Raw genomic sequence first — 19,694 nt, forward strand, 5'->3', positions numbered from 1 at the left:
TTACAAGTGGTTGACCAGTTTTCCCAGCACCACTTGTTAAAGAGATTGTCTTTAATCCATTGTATATTCTTGCCTCCTTTGTCAAAGATAAGGTGTCCATATGTGCGTGGATTTATGGGACCTAATTAAACTTTAAAGCTTCTGCACAACAAAGGAAACTATAAGCAAAGTGAAAAGACAGCCTTCAGAATGGGAGAAAATAATAGCAAATGAAGCAACAGACAAACAACTAATCTCAAAAATATACAAGCAACTCCTACAGCTCAATTCCAGAAAAATAAATGACCCAATCAAAAAATGGGCCAAAGAACTAAATAGACATTTCTCCAAAGAAGACATACACATGGCTAACAAACACATGAAAAGATGCTCAACATCACTCATTATCAGAGAAATGCAAATCAAAACCACTATGAGGTACCATTTCACGCCAGTTAGAATGGCTGCAATCCAAAAGTCTACAAACAATAAATGCTGGAGAGGATGTGGAGAAAAGGGAACCCTCTTCCACTGTTGGTGGGAATGCAAACTAGTACAGCCACTATGGAGAACAGTGTGGAGATTCCTTAAAAAACTGAAAATAGAACTGCCTTATGATCCAGCAGTCCCACTGCTGGGCATACACACTGAGGAAACAAGAATTGAAAGAGACACGTGTACCTCAATGTTCATCACAGCACTGTTTATAATAGCCAGGACATGGAAGCAACCTAGATGTCCATCATCAGATGAATGGATAAGAAAGCTGTGGTACATATACACAATGGAGTATTACTCAGCCATTAAAAAGAATACATTTGAATCAGTTCTAATGAGGTGGATGAAACTGGAGCCTATTATACAGAGTGAAGTAAGCCAGAAAGAAAGACACCAATACAGTATACTAACGCATATATATGGAATTTAGAAAGATGGTAACAACCCTGTGTACGAGACAGCAAAAGAGACACTGATGTATAGAACAGTCTTATGGACTCTATGGGAGAGGGAGAGGGTGGGATGATTTGGGAGAATGGCATTGAAATATGTATAATATCATATATGAAACGAGTCACCAGTCCAGGTTTGATGCACGATACTGGATGCTTGGGGCTGGTGCACTGGGACGACCCAGAGGGATGGTATGGGGAGGGAGGAGGGAGGAGGGTTCAGGATGGGGAACACATGTATACCTGTGGCAGATTCATTTTGATATATGGCAAAACCAATACAATATTGTAAAGTTAAATTAAAAAAGAAAAAAAAAAATCTAAGTGACAAGCTTTAAAAAAAAATAGTCTATAAACCATTCAAAGAGCAGCAATAAAAGTTACGTGGACTTTGCAAAAAAAACAAAAACAAAAACAGATGACCATTATATCTACTGCTGTGGGCAAGAATCCCTTAGAAGAGATGCAGTAGCTATCATAGTCAACAACAGTCCAAAATGCAGTCCTTGGATGCAATCTTAAAAATGGCAGAATGATCTCTGTTCCTTTCCAAGGCAAACCATTCAATATCACAGTAATCCAAGTCTATGCCCCTACCAGTAATGCTAAAGAAACTGAAGTTGTACAGTTCTATGAAGACCTGTCAAGACCTTCTAAAACTAACACCCAAAAAAGATGTCCTTTTCATTATAGGGGACTGGAATGCAAAAGTAGACAGTCAAGAAATACCTGGAGTAACAGAATGAAGCAGGGCAAAGGCTAATAGAGTTCTGCCAAGAGAATGCACTCTCATAGCAAACACCCTCTTCCAATAACACTAGAGAAGACTCTATACATGGACCTCACCAGATGGTCAATACTGAAATCAGATTGATTATATTCTTTGTAGCCAAAGATGGAGAAGCTCTATACAGTCTGCAAAAACAAGACTGGGAGCTGACTGTGGCTCACATCGTGAACTCCTTATTGCCAAATTCAGACTTAAATTGAAGAAAGTAGGGAAAACCACTAGACCATTCAGGTATGACCTTCATCAAATCCTTATGATTATACAGTGAGAACTAGATTCAAGGGATTAGTTCTGATAGAGGGCCCAATGAACTGTGAATGGAGTTTAGTGACATTGTACAGGAGGCAGTGATCAAGACCATCCCCAAGAAAAAGAAATGCAAAAAGGCAAAACGGTTGTCTGAGGAGGCCTTACAAACAGCTATGAAAAGAAGAGATTCAAAAGGCAAAGGAGAAAAGGAAAGATATACCCATTTGAATGCAGAGTTCCAAAGAATAGCAAGGAGAGATAAGAAAACCTTCCTCAGTGATCAATCAGTACAAAGAAATAGAGGAAAACAATAGAATGGGAAAGATTAGAGATCTCTTCAAGAAAATTAGAGATACCAAGGGAATATTCATGCAAAGATGGGCACAATAAAGGACAGAAACAGTATGTACCTAACAGAAGCAAAAGTTAGTAAGAAGAGGTGGCAAGAATACACAGAAGAACTATACAAAGAAAGATCTTCATGACCCAGATAATCACGATGGTGTGATCACTCACCTAGAGCCAGACATCCAGGAATGTGAAGTCAAGTGGGCCTTAGGAAGGATCACTATGAACAAACGTAGTGGAGGTGATGGAATTCCAGTTGAGCAATTTCAAATCCTAGAAGATGATGCTGTGAAAGTGCTGCACTCAGTATGTCAGCAAATTTGGAAAACTCAGCAGTGGCCACAGGACTGGAAAAAGTCAGTTTTCATTCCAATCCCAAAGAAAGACAATGCCAAAGAATGTTCAAACTACTGCACAATTGCACTCATCTCGCTTGCTAGTAGAGTAATGCTCAAAATTCTCCATGTGCGGCTTCAACAGTACGTGAACCGTGAACTTCCAGATGTTCAAGCTGGATTTAGGAAAGGCAAAGGAACCAGAGATCAAATTGACAACATCCGTTGGATCATCGAAATAGCAAGAAAGTTAGTTTCAGAAAAACTTCTACCTTATTGACTATGCCAAAGCCTTTGACTGTGTCAGTCATGACAAACTGTGGAAAATTCTTCAAGAGATGGGAATACCAGACCACCTTACCTGCCTCTTGAGAAATCTGTATGCAGGTCAGGAAGCAATAGTTAGAATTGGACATGAAACAACAGACTGGTTCCAAATCAGGAAAGGAGTACGTCATGGCTGTATATTGTCACCCTGCTTATTTAACCTATATGCAGAGTACATGATGAGAAAGGCTGGGCTGGATGAAGCACAAGCTGGAATCAAGATTGCCAGGAGAAATATCAATAACCTCAGATATGCAGATGACACCACCCTTATGGCAGAAAGTGAAGAAGAACTAAGGATAGGCTAGGAATTTCAGTCCCTATTATCTCATTTAATTTTCACTCTACAGGTGTTACTATTCCCATCATACAGATACAGAAACAAGCCACAGAAGCTCTTGTGGTTGTCCTAGGCCAAGGAACTAATAAATTGTGTTGCCAGCACTCCACTCAAGTCTTCTTCACTCTGTAGACCATTTTGCTGTTCTTCCTTTTGAGTCTAAAGAAGTTAAGGAAGCTGTGACTTTGATCTTTATGCTGAAGTTTACTTGAATAATTAAAGGGAAACTAAAAATATTAACAAGGTTGCTAATTGGCATTTGGGCCTCTCATAAAAGGTTATAAACTGCTGAATATTAGTACTTCATATGATTGAACTTATGTCTAACTGGCCAGTAAAGAATCTGTCTGCAAGGCGAGAGACCTGGGTTCAATCCCTGGGTCTGGAAGATTGCCTGGAGAAGAGAATGGTGACCCACCCCTGTATTCTTGCCTGGAGAATTGCATAGACAGAGGAGCCTGGCTCGCTACAGTCCATGGAGTTGCAGAGTCAGACTGAGCAACTAATACACACAGCACTCGAGGCAGGGTTTGTAGTTGCTTATTTCTAGATTCCTAAACAATCTGAATTGCCTTCCAGATTTGGAGTTTTGAACTCCTTTCTCCTCTTCATGAATTGAGAGGCCACAAAGGCTGTGTGCGCTGCTCTTCCTTCTCTGTGAACAATAGCTTGTTGGCGACTGGAGACGACAATGGAGAAATCAGGGTAAGGTGTTTGCTGACATGAAAGCACTGTTTTTCTTATAGCTGCGGCTGGTCCTCTGTACCACATCGGGGCCCTTTGTTAATGTAACAGGGAAGCACAGGCTATGGGGTTCTGGTTGGATGAGGCATGCTTTGTTCTGTTTCCTGTGCACGTTGTGTTCACAGCTGCACTCCACTGCAGAAAAGAATTCGTTTTAGAGTTAGAAGCATTTCCTATGTATGTGAGAAGGCAGATGCCCTAGTTATTTGCAGTTGGCTCTCTGCTGTTAGCTTGAGAATGATTCATCCTAATTCTTGGATCTGAACCAAAGATTGTTTTTAGTGGCAGAATTTGAGGAGAATAATTTTTGTAAATTGTTATCTAGATTATAAATGAATTGCAATTCTGCTGTTTTCTGCACTGAAAGGTCTCTTTAGCACTGTATCCATTAAATAGTCAACATTTAGAGTAGGGCCTGTTGCTGTCCTCATGGGGCTCTTTGCTGCTGGTTGTATTGGAAGCACTGGGTGGTTGAAAATGATTGGACATTGGGGTGCTTTGGTAACCAGTATAATTAAGGAGAGTCTTTTTTTTTTTTTCATGAAAGAGAAATTAAAATTCAAGGAATTAGGTATATAATGTAGAAGAGTGAGATAGTATGCAGTTTGCTGGAACAGAGGCATTATCAGATAGGCCTTCTAGGAAAATAAGATTCTCTTGCTTAAGAACTAAGTAATCACATGTATACCTGTGGTGGATTCATTTTGATATTTGGCAAAACTAATACAATTATGTAAAGTTTAAAAATAAAATAAAATTAATTAAAAAAAAAAAAGAACTAAGTAATCAACTAAGTAATCTCTATGCCATTCTCAAAAATATCACACCTGCTGAAGGAGCAGGGCTGCTTTGGGAACATTGGTTTTGCTCTGAGTCCTCATCTCTGGATGAAAGGACCTCTTTATTGGTTATAAGGCAGTGTTTCATTTTTCCAGAAAGCCCTAAAGGTAAAAATTGTCTCTCTTTAAGTGCTATTCAAAAAATTTTCTTTAGTACATTAAAAAAAATTTGTCCACTTGATTTTTCAAAAATACAGGAAAGCAGTAAATTATATATATATATATATATATCTAGCTGTCTTACTGAATTCTTTCTAGTCAGTTTTCCAATTGGTTCTCTTGGATTTCCCAGGGAGATATTTACAAATGATGATTTTTATTATTTTCTTTTGCTATTTATGCCTCTGTTTTTCTTATTCTGATGTGTAGTTTCTTTGAAAAATTAGAGTACTGCTGATATATTATCACTGGAATTAAATGGAAATATTAGTATCTTTTAGTAATTAGGTTGTTTATAGGAGTTCAGTAAAATAATCTTAGTGAATTTTATATGTTTGCTTCCTTACTTTATACATATAAAATATTAAAAATTATGCATATGTGTATAAAAAAAACTTACTGGACTTACTGTTTTAAAATATGTGTACTTTAGGTGTTTGTATTCTATCTGTCGTTATTCTAGATCCTAAACTAGAATTCTTTTTTCTTTTGAGGTAGTTTAATTTGTTAGGCCTTTTTTGTTTATTCCCTGCTTCTCCTATCATACTCTTTTTATTCAGTGAAAGAGTTGCAGTTTTCTAATTAATCACTCTTAAGTCCTTTTGTTATTTTTTTTTTTTTTTGGAGTATAGTTAATGATAAATATCATAAGTAATGCATTTTAATTGTATATATATTATTTAATTTGAAAAAGAATGTAGTCTAAAAAAATTACTAAGGTATCACTGAATTGTAATTATATTTTTAAGAAAAATTTCCATATATTTTCCAGATGAGATAGATATAAAACTTCTGAGTAAGCCTGCTAATGAACTGTGTATCACTTTTGTAGATATGGAATGTCTCAAACGGTGAGCTTCTTCATTTGTGTGCTCCGATTTCAGTAGAAGAAGGAGCTGCTACTCATGGAGGCTGGGTGACCGACCTTTGCTTTTCTCCAGACACCAAAATGCTTGTTTCTGCTGGAGGATATCTCAAGGTGAGGGATTCTTAAAGACTGAAGGAAAAGAGCAGCCTGTACCCTACTTGCCAAGCTATTTTCACATCTTGTGTCTCAGTTGGGCCTCATACAACCCATCAGAAAGGAGGGGCAGTTACTATTACCTGTTTTGGGTGTCAAGATGGATCTACAAGGCTGCTTTCCTCAGATCTTTCGGAAGCTCTGATGACAGTGTTAGGGATATTCTCAGACCAGAGCTCTCATACCACCCCATACAAGTCTTAGATGATCAGAATGACTAGAAAGTAGGGTGTTTAACTGGATTTGATTTCCTACTTTGCGAATTGTGAACTGTGTTGGTTGAAAGTCTTAAAAAAATTTTTTTATTTGTGAAATTTTTTTCTTAAGTATTAGTGGTAATAGTAACAATAATAAAAATAGTAATAATAGTATTATACTATCATTATAGTAGTAATAATAATAAAAATAGCAACAGCAACATATTGCTTTATAGTTTAGAAAATGCTTTACTTACATCATCTTTGTAGCCAGCTTTGTGAGACTTAAATTTTATCATCTTTGGTCTGTAGGTGAGGAAAGTGATGTTCATAGAGGTTGTGGATTTCCTAAAATTGCTTAGTACATTTGCTCATACGAACCTAGTATTAGTAAATACTGAGGCCACTGTCGAGTATGTTGTGGTGCCTCAGGGTTGTTTTTGATGCTTGCATCTTTTTATCCGTCCCCTCACTAAAAGTGTACTAAGTGCCACTGTGTGCTGACTCTCCTGTGTGGGACAGAGTTTAAAACTTGGTTCTTGCCTAGGTGGTTGACAGTCTTTGGGGGAAACAGACAGTAAATAAAGTCTCATAAGTGTAAGAGGGGTTCTAGGACATGTCTGCAGAAGGATACTGGAAGCACAAAGGAGACGACAGAGGGTTCCTGGGGAAGGGATGCTGGAGCTGAGCCTTTTGAGTAGCAGTTGGTGTGTAAAAGGAGTTTGAAGATGGTACTGTATATTGTACTGATCGCTTAATATGGAATGCTGTTGAATTAGATCTTGTGATACTGTGTTTTTCTTCCTGAAAACGTTCAAGGGTAGGAGATGATTTTAACTGTCTAGTACAGTATGTGTACTTACATACTGTAGTGTATGTGTACTGTAGTGTAGTGTTGTGTACTTCACAACTGTGCTTCATCGCCCAGTTGCATCTGACTCTTTGCGACCCCGTGGACTGTAGCCCGCCAGGCTCCTCTGTCCATGGGATTCTCCAGGCAAGAATACTGGAGTGAGTTGCCATTCCCTTCTCCAGGGGATCTTCCCAACCCAGGGATTAAACCCACGTCTCCTGAGTTGCCAGTGGATTCTTTACCATCTGAGCCACCCGGGAAGCCCAAGAATACGGGAGTCTGTAGCCTGTCCCTTCTCAGGGGTGAAGGACCAGGAGAACCAGCTGAGCTACCAGGGAAGCCCCCTGGCACAATATTGTTGTTGTTCAGTCGCTCAGTCGTGTCCAACTCTTTGTGACCGCATGGACTGCAGCATGCCAGGCTTCCCTGTCCTTCACCATCTCCTGGAGCTTGTTCAAACTCATGTCCATTGAGTTGGTGATACCATCCAACCATCTCATCCTCTGCGTCCCCTTCTCCTCCTGCCTTCAATCTTCCCTAGCATCAGGGTCTTTTCTAATGAGTTGGCTCTTTGCATCAGGTGGCCAAAGTATTGGAGCTTCAGCATCAGTCCTTCCAATGAATATTCAGGACTGATTTCCTTTAGGATTGACTGGTTTGATATCCTTGCAGTCCAAGGGACTCTGAAGACTTTTCTCTAACACCACAGTTAAAAAGCATCAGTTCGTCAACGCTCAGCCTTCTTTATGGCCCAACTCTCAACATCCATACATGACTGGAAAAACTATAGCTTTCACTAGACGGACCTTTGTTGGCAAAGTAATGTCTCTGCTTTTTAATATGCTATCTAGGTTGGTCATAGCTTTTCTTCCAAGGAGCAAGCGTCTTTCAATTTCATGGCTGCAGTCACCATCTGCAGTGATTTTGGAGCTCAAAAAAATAAATTCTCTCACTGTTTCCATTGTTTGCCCATCTGCTTGCTATTTGCCATTAAATTATGGGACCAGATCTCATGATCATCATTTTTTGAATGTTGAGTTTTAAGCCAGCTTTTTCTCTCCTCTTTCACTTTAATCAAGAGGCTCTTTAGTTCCTCTTCTCTTTCTGCCATAAGGGAGGTGTCATCTGCATATCTTATATTTCTCCCAGCAGTCTTGATTCCAGCTTGTGCTTCATCCAGGTTGGCATTTTGCATGATGTATTCTGCTTATAAAGTTAAATAATCACTGTGAAAACATACAGCCTTGATGTACTCCTTGCCCAATTTGGAACCAGTCCATTGTTCCATGACAGGTTCTAACTGTTGCTTCTTGACCTGTATATAGATTTTTCAGGAGGCAGGTAAGGTGGTCTGGTATTCCCATCCTTTTAATAATTTTCCCCAGTTTGTTGTGATCCATTCAGCCAAAGGCTTTAGTGTAGTCAATGAAGCAGAAGTAGATGTTTTTCTGGAATTCTCTTGCTGCTTTTTATGATCCAACAAATGTTGGCCATTTGATATCTGGTTCCTCTGCCTTTTCTAAATTCATCTTGAACATCTGGAAGTTCTCGGTTCCTGTACTTTTGAAGCCTCGCTTGGAGAATTTTGAGCATTTGCTAGCATGTGAAATGAGTGCAGTTGTGGTGTAATTTGAACATTAGCACAGTATAGATGTTCAAAAATATCTGAATGACTGAATTGAAGTTTTTGGATATATGGCACCTATATAAATGCAATTTTATTTAATGAATACTCTAGCTTGTAGAAAAGAGAAGTCAGAGGGCAGTTTTTAGCTCTATGAGAGGATGTGTGTTGTGGTTCATTTTACAAGTTTACATTGAAAGTACACTGTAGTTCACAAAATGTTGCATTAGCCTGTACCTAAATAAAGGCCCATGGGGTCACGGGCATGACTCAGCGACTAAACAGTAGCAGCAAAGAAAGGCATGCCTTTATTTAGTTATTGGGGGATTGAGATACTGTTACCCCTTGTCCTCCTTGAGTGTAGAGATAAACTGCTCCAAGGATAATTCTTAGGGGAGCAGCATTGCTGTTTTTGTGTTGGAAGCTGGGAGTCTTCAGCTGTATTAACTGGTGAAAAACTTAACTGCTCAGCTTTGACATTGAGCTTCTAGAGACCCTGTCTTTTGATGCTCTGGACCCCATAGAAGACTGTCACAGAATTGTGAGTCTGGCTTACAAGACAGAATAGAGAACAGTGACTAGATAGCCAGCGTTCCTAGAGAAGCACGAGATAAACAGCAGAATCAACGTCTGTAGAGTTATGTATTGAGCGTGAAAGAACCTATAGCCTATGTATTAAGTCTGTATATTTCAGTGACAGGCTGTTCTTTCTTCTGGTTTGGTTACCAGCATGGTTAAACTGATTATGATATAGCCCAGCCTGCATCTACCCAGCATGTTAATGAGACTATGCAAAAGCACAAAGCAAATTAAAAAGTAAAAAGAAATAGCTGCTGTAGTATCCAAGAAAATAGGCCTTTTGAGTCTGTTTATAACCCAAGCTATATAAATTGAATGTCAGTAAGATAAAGTGTGTATCCAGTAGCTAAAAAGCTCTTAACTTTTAAAATTATTTCTATTTATAAGTTAAATATAATGTGATTTACTTGTGTTATACCACAGAGTACATCCTGTTAGAAAGGCAAGAAATCCACAGTAAGTTATACCTGTGAGGAGAAAGGCTGATTTGAAATATTAAATACATGGTGATAAGTACAGGTTTGCCATTACTTAGAGGCAACAGAATATTAAGTTCAGGAGAATGAGCCTTGGGGCAGACTGCCTGAATTCAGAGCCTAGCTCTGCCACTCATTAGCTTTGAGATCTTGCATAAGATGATTTCTCATCTATAAAATCGGTGTAATAATAATACCTACCTCATAGGGTTGGGAGGGTTAAAGGAGTTAATACATGTGAAGTACACAGGTGGCACATCGTGTACCTGAGTAAATGTTAGCTATTTTTTTCCGTTTTTAAAAAAGTGAAGTGTAGTTGATTTAGTGTTTCAGTTGTACAGCAAAATGGTTCAGTTATATATATATTTATAATATAGGTGTTGAATATAATTCTCTGTGCTGTAACAGTAGGTCCTTATTGCTTATCTATTTTATATATAATAGTTTGTACCTGTTAGTCCCCAATTCCCAATGTATCCTTTCCTTTACCTGCTATTTCTAAAAAAAAATTATTTCTTAGAGCAAATTTAGTTTCACAGTAAAGCTGGTTGAAAAGTACAGAGTTCTCATATACCCCACCGCCTCCACATATAAGCCTCCCCACTATCAACATCCTCCACCAGAGGGTACATTTGTTACAACTGATGAATGTTCATTATCACTAAAGTCCATAATTTCTGTTAGGATTCACTCTTGGTATTGTACATTCTGTGAATTTTGATGAATGTATAATGGCATGTCCACCATTGTAGTATTATGCAGAACAGTTGCACTGCCCTAGAAGTCCCCTGTGTAAGTCCTGTTTAAGTGGTTAAGACTCTGTGCTTCCACTGCAGGGGGCATAGATTAAATCACTGGTTAGGGAACTAAGGGTTCCACATGCTGTGTGGTATGGCCAAAAAGAGAGTCCTGTTTAATATTGTCTTTTCATCCATGGTCACATTAATGACTGTGGGGTAGTGTTTCCAAGCAGAGAGGTTTAATAGTGGGAAGGGTATGGGTGCACAAGGTTGGGAAACCAGATTATCTGTTCCACTTCTGCCACCTGCTAGCAGTGTCATCCACAGTGACAACGCCTTTCTTCTCTCTCAGCCCTGGCTTCCTTACTTTTAAAGTGAGGCAGTTGGACCAGCTGGTCTCTGTGATTTGCCTTTAGTGGCTGTCCTCCGCAGTCTTGATTACATTGCTGTTTTATAGTGCAAAATTGTTAGTTCTGGAAAATTTCAAGTTAGTACATGTTGCTTTACGTAAGTCCACAGGTATGCTTTTACTGGTTAGCATGACCAATAGTGAACATGAATAGTTGATCCAGTCACATGAGCAAGGCAGAATGCTGGGCATTGCCATGGATACAGAAGTGACCATTGCATTTATAATTCTCAGAATCTTGATGTACCTCAGGCCTTTTCAAAAGTTGTTCATGTACATGGTCTCTTGCCTTAGCTGTGATATATATAGGTAAAGCATCATGATCTCCATTTGGTAACAGAATATAAATATTATTATAATCTTAGCCAGTTCAACAATTGGGAGGAGAAAGGAAGGACTTGGTCCGAGTACCTCCTGCAGTTGAATGTTCAGTATTTATTTGGCAAATACATGTATAGACTCTTTAAAACAAATTATTTTTTTATTTTTGGCTGTGCTAGGTCTTTGTTGTTGCACAGGCTTTTCTCTAGTTGTGGTGAGCAGGGCCTGCTCTCTAATTGCAACGCATGGGCTTCTCATTGCTGTGGTTTCTCTTGCTGCAGAGCACCAGCTGTATGACACGTGGGCTCAGTAGTTGTGGCTCCTGTGCTCCAGAGCACAGGCTCAAGAGTTGTGGCTTCGTTGCTCCGAGGCATGTGGGGTCTTCCTGTATCAGGGATCTAACCTGTGTCTTTTGCATTGGCAGTCAGATTCTTTACCACTGAGCCACCAGGGAAGCCCAAATAAAAAATTTGGTCATGCGCTCTTGAATCACTCCTGGTGAAAGGATTCAGTAGAGAGAACCTATTCTGTTCTTCAGCTCATATTATGAGTAGTCAAGACTACTTGACTACATAGAGGATTGTTCTTGCCATTCTACTGAGGACATGCAGACAGAATTCAGTCCAGCTGTGGCTGTAATGGGCTCTAGGTAGCCTGTGTCTGCAGTTTTGAGTAGGCTGTGTGTTTCTCCATTTTGCCTTACAAGGGGGTTAGTTAGGTGTGGGGTTGCTGTGAGGCACTCACCAGGGCTAATCATGAAAGGCAGACTGGGTTGATGATACTGTATTTAGCATTAAACTATCTATAGACATCTTTCCTGGCATTAGCTTAAATTTGGGAGTAGGAGGGGCAGGGGCGAAGGATCCTGTTGGCACTGCAGATTGTCTCACACTGTAATTACCAGCCTAATAAAAATTTTGTTTTTCTCTGCACAGTGGTGGAATGTTGTCACTGGGGAATCCTCACAGACCTTCTACACAAACGGAACCAATCTTAAGAAAATACACGTGTCCCCTGACTTCAAAACATATGTGACTGTTGATAATCTTGGTATTTTATATATTCTAAAGATTTTAGAGTAAAATAGTTAAGTGGTGATGTAAGTTGACCTCTTTTAATTTTGAATTGGAAAAAAATCCTAATGAAACTCTGTACTTTAACTTTTATAAAGCTGTGAATTGTTTTGTAGTATTGCATTCATTACAAAAGTGTTTGTGGTTGGATGAATAATATTAATGTAATTTTTCCCAAATGGACATGCCTTTAATCTTGTTTTTCATAATCACCATCATTTTTTAACAGTTCGTCCTTAAGATGCAAATGAAAATGTAAATATGTACCTAGTTATACCATTGGTAAAATTCTCCCTTGCTACATTCAAATTGGTTGACATAATAATGAAAATAATTGGAAGGAAATATATATATTTTAATACTATCATTGGTGCAGGCCATGCCTCAGGGTGGTGGTAGCCTGCTTTCTGAACCACACCCCAAGGGGGTATATACTTCTCCCAAATATAATCTCTGAGCCTATTTGCACACCTTAAAATTTGCTTTCAAAATATTGTGTCTATGTGCACAGTTTGCAAAATTTTCTTTAATTCGCTTGATAAGTGAGTCTTAGGTTTCAAAGTTCTCTCTGTGAAGCAAATGTTATGCATGCTGTAGAGAGTAGATTTTGTCGGTCTTCCTTTTTTCCTTAGCTTGTGGCAGCCCCAGGCTGGACCTGGACTCTGTCAGTCTCTGGACTGGGCCTCTCCTGCTCTGTCTGATTTTTTATGTACCAGACTTCCTGCTTGACTGAACTTAACCTTTCTTAATCCTCACTTTCTCTCTTTTCTTAAAAGTAATTGTTCCATATTTAAATGTTAGTAAATTGGAATAATTGAGGAGGAGCTAATTTTAATCATAAGTTTTAACAACAGACTTCTTCTAAGATATAGAAAATAGTTAATAATAATTTTCTTCTGAATTCCATTTATTTTTAGATGAATGGCATTGCCAGTGCTGTTCTCTTAGGGAATTTCAAGAGAATTCTCTGGTTTTCTACACCATACTGGAAGAGTCATTGTGACTGGAAGATGTCACCTTTAACCTCCCAGCCAGTCTGTTTTCCTTCCCTTCTCTTCCTCCTCCTTTCTCTCCCTCGAAAGTTAATTAAAAAAAGAAATTAGAAAAGATAGTTTTTCTTTTTTTTTCTTTTATGTATTTTATTTTCATATAAATTAACATTCTAGAAAAATTAAAATAGAAACACTAAATACAGTATTGCACATAGCAATCTCTGTTAAATGCCCCATTGTATCATTGAAGTTCATATACACATGGAGGGACTAAAGGAGACAGGACGATGGAAGCAGCTGCAGTGACTCATTTTTGTTCTGCTTTTCATTGGTCAGGTTTTCATGCTTATTTTTGCTTTAATTCCAGAGTCATGTCTTGATTTTATTTTATAGAGTGATTTTCCCTTTTTCTGCCTACACACCTCTTCAGTTTGTTTTACTCTTCTTGTAGAATAAGTTTGTTCTCTTTCTTCCGAAAGTCTTTAAAGTCAGAGCTGAATTCATGCCAGATACTGAAGAAAATGTTTGGGGACACTTCCTTCTCTCCAATTTTTGGTCTCATGAAGAAATAGGCTGTAGTCTCCAAAAAACACTTATGAGTCTCTGTCAGTGAGTTCTCCTCTGCTTCTTGGTCAATTTTAGCTTGAATGAGAAATTGTTCCATATTATCTTTGAAAGGCTAAATGTGCTCTTTTGAAGATACTTAGTAAACTTTCCCTGCTTCAACTTCACAGGCTCTCAGGTCTTTCTTGAGTTTTCTGAGGTCTTTTTGAAAATCTTCACACTTCATCTGCGAGGCCTGAAAGAGGTCCTGGGATTCGGGCAGTGGAAACACACACTGTTCTTTCCCAGCGTCCTCATCAAAATTGCAAATATAATATGACACGATATGTGACAACAGGCTTCTGCTATTGTCATTGCTTTTAACATCTTTCAGCTTTGGGAGAATATCTAATTCAAAACTGTCTGCCTGTCCCCGAGTTTTATTTCCACCATTCATGTAGTTGCCAAAGCCAAGAACCGAACCCAAAACCTGCATAACCCTTGAGCCATGTTTTAATGTCTCACACAACTTCTGTAGCAGCTCCAGTTTGCACCGAATTGAGCAAATGGTTTCTGAAAATGTGGACTGAAACAGGATGCAAAAGACTCACTCTGAAAGTTGGGGATTAGTGACAGTTCATAAAGGAACTGCTCAGGTTTGTCCAGAGACTTGGCGTTTTCCTTGTCTTTGGAGGACTGAATATGCTTTTCAGTTTTTTCCAGTTCAACTGACTGTGCATATCTATTCTCATAGAGAGCTTGAAGGGTCTTTAGGTCAACCACAGAATTGTCCAAGTTCACCACAGCATGTTGTATATCTTTCATATCTAAGTGAAGGCTAGACATCGATATTCCAACTGCTTTGAGACCTTTTGTTGCTTAGTAACTTGACAACTTAGCCATGGTCTTTGTGATAGTGCCAGAAATGGGTTTCTTCCTTTCCTTGACAGTATATTTAGAAAACAATTCCTCAAATTCATGCCAGATACTGAAGAAAACATTTGGGGACACTTCCTTCTCTCCAGTTTTTGGTCTCATGAAGAAATAGGCTGTAGTCTCCAAAAAGCACTTATGAGTCTCTGTCAGTGAGTTCTTCTCTGCTTCTTGGTCAATTTTAGCTTGAATAAGAAATTGTTCCATGTTATTTTTGAAAGGCTAAATGTGCTCTTTTGAGGACACTTGGTAAACTTTCCCCGCTTCAACTTCACAGGCTCTCAGGTCTTTCTTGAGTTTTCTGAGGTCTTTTGGATGGCTTTTGGGTGAATCTATGGATGGCTCTTCAATTTTTTCCCAAATAAGTGAAGTACAGGCGTCTCTGGCCTGTCTGTGACTGTCAGACCAGGGAAGGAATGCAGGCGGTGGAGGCTGGAGGGATGGCTGTCCATCAAGCTAAACTGATACTCGCTTTGGAGACACGACCAAAGAGATTTCTGAGCAGAACTTGGTCTGAGGTCCTGAAGGCAAGGGCAGCTCCACTGATTCTCCATGTGCGGTCAAGGGTGGGGGCCCACTGGTGGGGCCTCCCCAGGAGGAAGCGCCAGCACACCACCCTCTTCCATCGAGGATGTCCGGATGGACCTGGCCTGTACAGTCCTTTCATATCCGACGTCATTTTCACCCAACCTGAGGGCTTCCAGACCCGCCTCTAGGGCGAGGTATTGCTTCTCCAGCTTAGCTATCCTGGTCTTCAGATCCTCAATGGTCTGCTCCAGCTACTGGATGACAGTGGCCTGACCCTCAGACTTCATGTCACACACTTCCTGTGTCAGCATCCTTAGGCCTGTGTTCTTCATCAGGAGGTTTAGATGGTGGCCAAGCAGCTGGGACTGTCTTGGGAAACTGCCCTTCAATATAATCCAGTGAGTGTGTGGGGTGACTAACTGCAGCCCAGGTGTAAAGTTGATCTTGTCAGTGCAGAGGTCAAAGTATCCTAATGCACAGCAAATGTGGACACTGCCAGCACTCAAAGATAGTTTTTGACAGGGAAAAGCATATCAGTAATATCAGTAACTAGCTTTTTTGACCTCCTGATTAGGAATTTTATTTGCAGCTTAAATCCAAACATTTTCCCTGAAATATATTGTTAAGTGTTAGTAATAGATGTGGTTCTTACATAAAAAGACAAAATTCAAAAATTTTTGTTGCTGCAACAAGAACTAAATCAAGTGAATATCAGCTTTAATAGTAGGCAAGCATTGAGCCAGTTTCTGTTGTTGGTGCATATTAGTAGATGTGGGGCGGGTAGGGGGATAGACCACTCCAGATGTATTTTAGATTAGATGTTCCTATTTAGCACTTGAGGGAACCGTAAGTAGAGTGAATAAAATACTTTGATTAGATTTGTTTTTGTTTTTTTTGTTTTATGGTGGGTTGAGGAACTGATTATGGACTTACTGTGACATAAGCAAATGTGATGTGAAAATCTCAATTTCATAAAAGAAAATTTCTGTAGTGGCATGTTCTTTGTAGAGTACCCAAATCATAATTTGATTTACATACAGTGTTTAGGAACTCTCTGTTTATAGCTCAGAGTATAAGTTATAACTTTTGGAATTAAGTCACTTGACTATGAAAGTATAGCAACAGATATGCCTTTAAAAATGCCTTGATTGGCCCTTATCTTACAAATAAAAAGAAAAATAACAAGAAAGACCAGGTAACATGAGGGAAGAAGAAGAGCCTTTCAAGGCAGCTTAAGTGGCCAGTCAAGGGGAGGGTTTTTGTTTTTACTTTTGGATGAGCATTTTTCAAACATTTCTCCTTGCTTTATTATTATTGTTTTTTAATTGGAAATACATTGTATTTTGTGTGTGTGTGTGTGTGTGTTTTTTTTTTTTTACATTGGGTATGTTTTGAAAACTGTTTTGTATTTGTGATATGCTTACATGATTTTTTTGCCTTGGTATACATTTTAATACATGAATTAAAAATTTTATAATAAAATTCCTAAAATATTTTTGAAAAGCATTTTCAGATTATTTCAGACTCCTTGCTTGTTCTTTTTTGATCAGAAAACACATATGGGAGATTCTTCAAATTAAAGCCATCAGCCTCTATGCCTTATTGGTTGTAATGCAGTTCTATTGAAATTTTCTGTCTCTTCAGTTTGTCTCTGATGCCCAGTGTGGCCAGCACGGAGAAGATCCTGTAAAGAAGAGAATTCATTCATTCCTTCTTTCATTCAGTATATATTTATTGAGATCTGCCCTGAGATCTGCCCTGTGCTTCGCAATTTTGTTAGTATTGGGGATATAACAGTGAGCCAAGTAGAGTCCTTGCCGTCTTGCAGTTGGGGGCTCAGGAGACACAGACAAAAAGTCAAATTTAGTGATTAGCTTGTATGTGAGTAGGGAGAAGGAGGGTTGCAGTTACAGGGGGGCTGCTCATTCAGGGGGTGGCACTTGAGACCTCAAAGGTGAGGTAGTGAGTCAGGCAGGTGTCTGGAGAGTGTCCCCAAGTGAGGATACAGCAAGTACGAAGGCTTGACATTGGGATGGCTTGGTCTGCTCCAGCAAAGGCAAGGGGGCCACTGTGGCCAGAGAAGACAGAGCTAGGAGCACAGTAGGAGATGCAGCCAGCTCTTCAGGGGGTCTCCCAGGCCAGGGCGAGGACGTCTCGCCTGAGACAGGAGCCAGCACAGGACTGTGAACAGTGGAGGCATTGGACATAAACGTGGCAGTTGAGAATCAAAAAAGCAGGGAGGGAATTGGGGAGACCACTGAGAAGCTTTTACAATAATTTGGGCAAAATGAAGGCGGCCAGACTGGGTGTGGCAGCAGTAGAGGCTGTGACAAGCTGAATTCTGGATATATTTTAAAGGTAAGTGTTAATAAGAGTTGCTGATGGAGCAGATAAAGGTTTGAGAGGGACAAGTCAAGAACAATACCAACGTGTTGGCCTCTGACTTGAGCAACTGGAAGAATATAGTTGCCATTTGACTGAGATGAGAAGGCAGAGAAAGGAGCTGACTTTCGGACAAAGTAAGTTCGAGGTGAGTGTTAGGCAGCCAAGTAATGTTGAGTAAGTGATTGAAGAAAAGGGTCTGGAGGGAATTCCTGGTGGTCTAGCTTTCACTGCTGTGAGCCCTAGTTGGTGAACTAGGGCTTTGATCCTAACTGGTGAACTAAGATCCCTCGGGCTGCACTCCATCCTCCTCCCCCATCCCTACCCCCCACTGAAAAAAAAGGTCTAGAGTTCATGAGGGGAAGTCTCTGATGGAGATAAAAAGCTGAGAGTCATCAGCCAATTGATGGTATTTAAAACCATAGGATGAGATTCAATGAAATGGATGTAGATAAGACAGAAGAAAGCCCTGTTTTGAGCTCGGCACAGTCTGGAGGTTGGTGAGCTGAGGGACCAGCATACGAGACGGAGAAGGACCAGCAGAGACTAACAATTGCAACCTAGTGTGGTAAGTGCAGTGGGCATGGGGTCCTTCACTCTGTGTGCTCTCGGGTAAGATTGCTTTATTGGTTCATTCAGCCACCTGTCTCATCCTCTATGCCTTGAGTATCTACTGTGCCTTGTACTGTTTTAAGCAGCAGTGAAGGCAACAAACACATTTTAGTTTTTGGGGAAAATTGGGGAAATGAGAGAATAAAATACCAGCAGTTGTCTCATCTGTAGAAGTTCCTCCTCAGGATTGTTGTAAGGATCTAATAAGAATGTTCATGAAGTACTTAGTGTATCAGTGCTTGGACCAAGAAAGTGCTCACTGCACATTCCTTGATGTTATTTGGGTCTCTTCAGCTTTCATGTGGCAGCAGGCACTTCCCTAGTTGTGCTCTCTTCTAGCAGTCCTGCCTCTGAGTGATCTTTCCAGACTGCTCATCTTATCGTGTCACTTCTCTTTAAAACCCTGGACCTGCTGTGTTCTCTTGCTTCTGTAGCTTTTGTAGCTGTTCTCACTTCTACACTGCCCCTCCCCAACCTGGTTTTTGTTCCTAATTCCTCCTTGTCTTTTTCCTTGAGATAACCCTTCTGCTGAAGGCTCCCCTGTCCTCTTGTAGCCCCCCCTTTTCTCTGTCATGGATTTTATTGCCCTGTACTGTTTGCTTAGTGGAGCCCCCATTAGATCACAAACTCCACAAAAGCCAGGTCTGCCAGGTGTTTCATTCCAGTCTGCTGGAAGCCCAGCTTCAGTTGGTGCCTGAGCACCTCTTTGCTGAGTGATTGGAATTCTCGGATACCCTCATGCCCATAGTGCATTCTTTGTTCTCCCTCTGCACTAGGATGTCACAAGACTGTCAAGATGTATCAGATCACCAGCATTTTCTTTATCTTCCTGTTTTAATTTGGCACTTTATTGTGAAGCATCATTAGGCAAAAGTAAAATTTTACTTCGATAAAAAAGATTTGCTTCCAGATTATATAAAATGAATAAACATATCCCTGGAGTGTTTCAGTTGGCAAGTATGGTGATCTATTCAACATATGTTCTGTGTTGTTATTATAATTTACTTACCAACTTTTAGAGAAGGAGAAATGGTTTTCTAAGAACTCTTAGTCTCTGAAGATGGTCACTTGAATGGATTCCCTTGCTTGTAACCCCTATCCTTCAGACTATAGATATGAAAGTGAAAGTGTTGGTCGTTGAGTCATGTCTGACTCTTTGTGACTCCATGGACTGTGGCCTGCTGGGCTCCTCTGTCCATGAAATTCTCTGGGCAAGAATATTGGAGTGGGTTCATTCCCTTCTTCAGGGATCTTCCCAGTCCAGGGATCAAACCCGGGTCTCCTGCATTGCAGGCAGATTCTTTACTATGTGAGCTACCAGGGAAGCCCAAGACTACAGGGCAGGAGCAGA

The 19,694-nt window shown here is 39.9% G+C and overlaps 1 protein-coding gene and 1 pseudogene across 5 annotated transcripts in view; one reads left to right on the forward strand and one right to left on the reverse strand.

Annotated features, from left to right (window-relative positions):
• APAF1 (apoptotic peptidase activating factor 1) overlaps positions 1 to 14,147 on the forward strand; it is an 87,157-nt gene extending 73,010 nt beyond the window's left edge. For 2 of the 4 annotated variants that reach the window (XM_010831576.1, XM_010831575.1), the window contains exons 25-27: positions 3,898 to 4,023; positions 5,893 to 6,039; positions 12,216 to 14,147. In XM_010831576.1, the coding sequence (XP_010829878.1) occupies positions 3,898 to 4,023; positions 5,893 to 6,039; positions 12,216 to 12,362 (420 nt within the window). In that variant the 3' untranslated portion in view covers positions 12,363 to 14,147. The remainder of the gene's footprint in view (positions 1 to 3,897; positions 4,024 to 5,892; positions 6,040 to 12,215) is intronic. The other 2 variants (XM_010831577.1, XM_010831578.1) reach the window with 1 other exon arrangement.
• On the reverse strand, positions 13,652 to 19,470 carry LOC104982239 (annotated as a pseudogene). Its single transcript, XR_824490.1, has one exon. The product of XR_824490.1 is annotated as a formin-2-like (transcript).
• Positions 19,471 to 19,694: the final 224 nt, after the last annotated feature.

The sequence above is a fragment of the Bison bison genome, unplaced genomic scaffold (assembly GCF_000754665.1).
Source record: "Bison bison bison isolate TAMUID 2011002044 unplaced genomic scaffold, Bison_UMD1.0 scf7180017864529, whole genome shotgun sequence".
Classification (NCBI taxonomy): domain Eukaryota; kingdom Metazoa; phylum Chordata; class Mammalia; order Artiodactyla; family Bovidae; genus Bison; species Bison bison.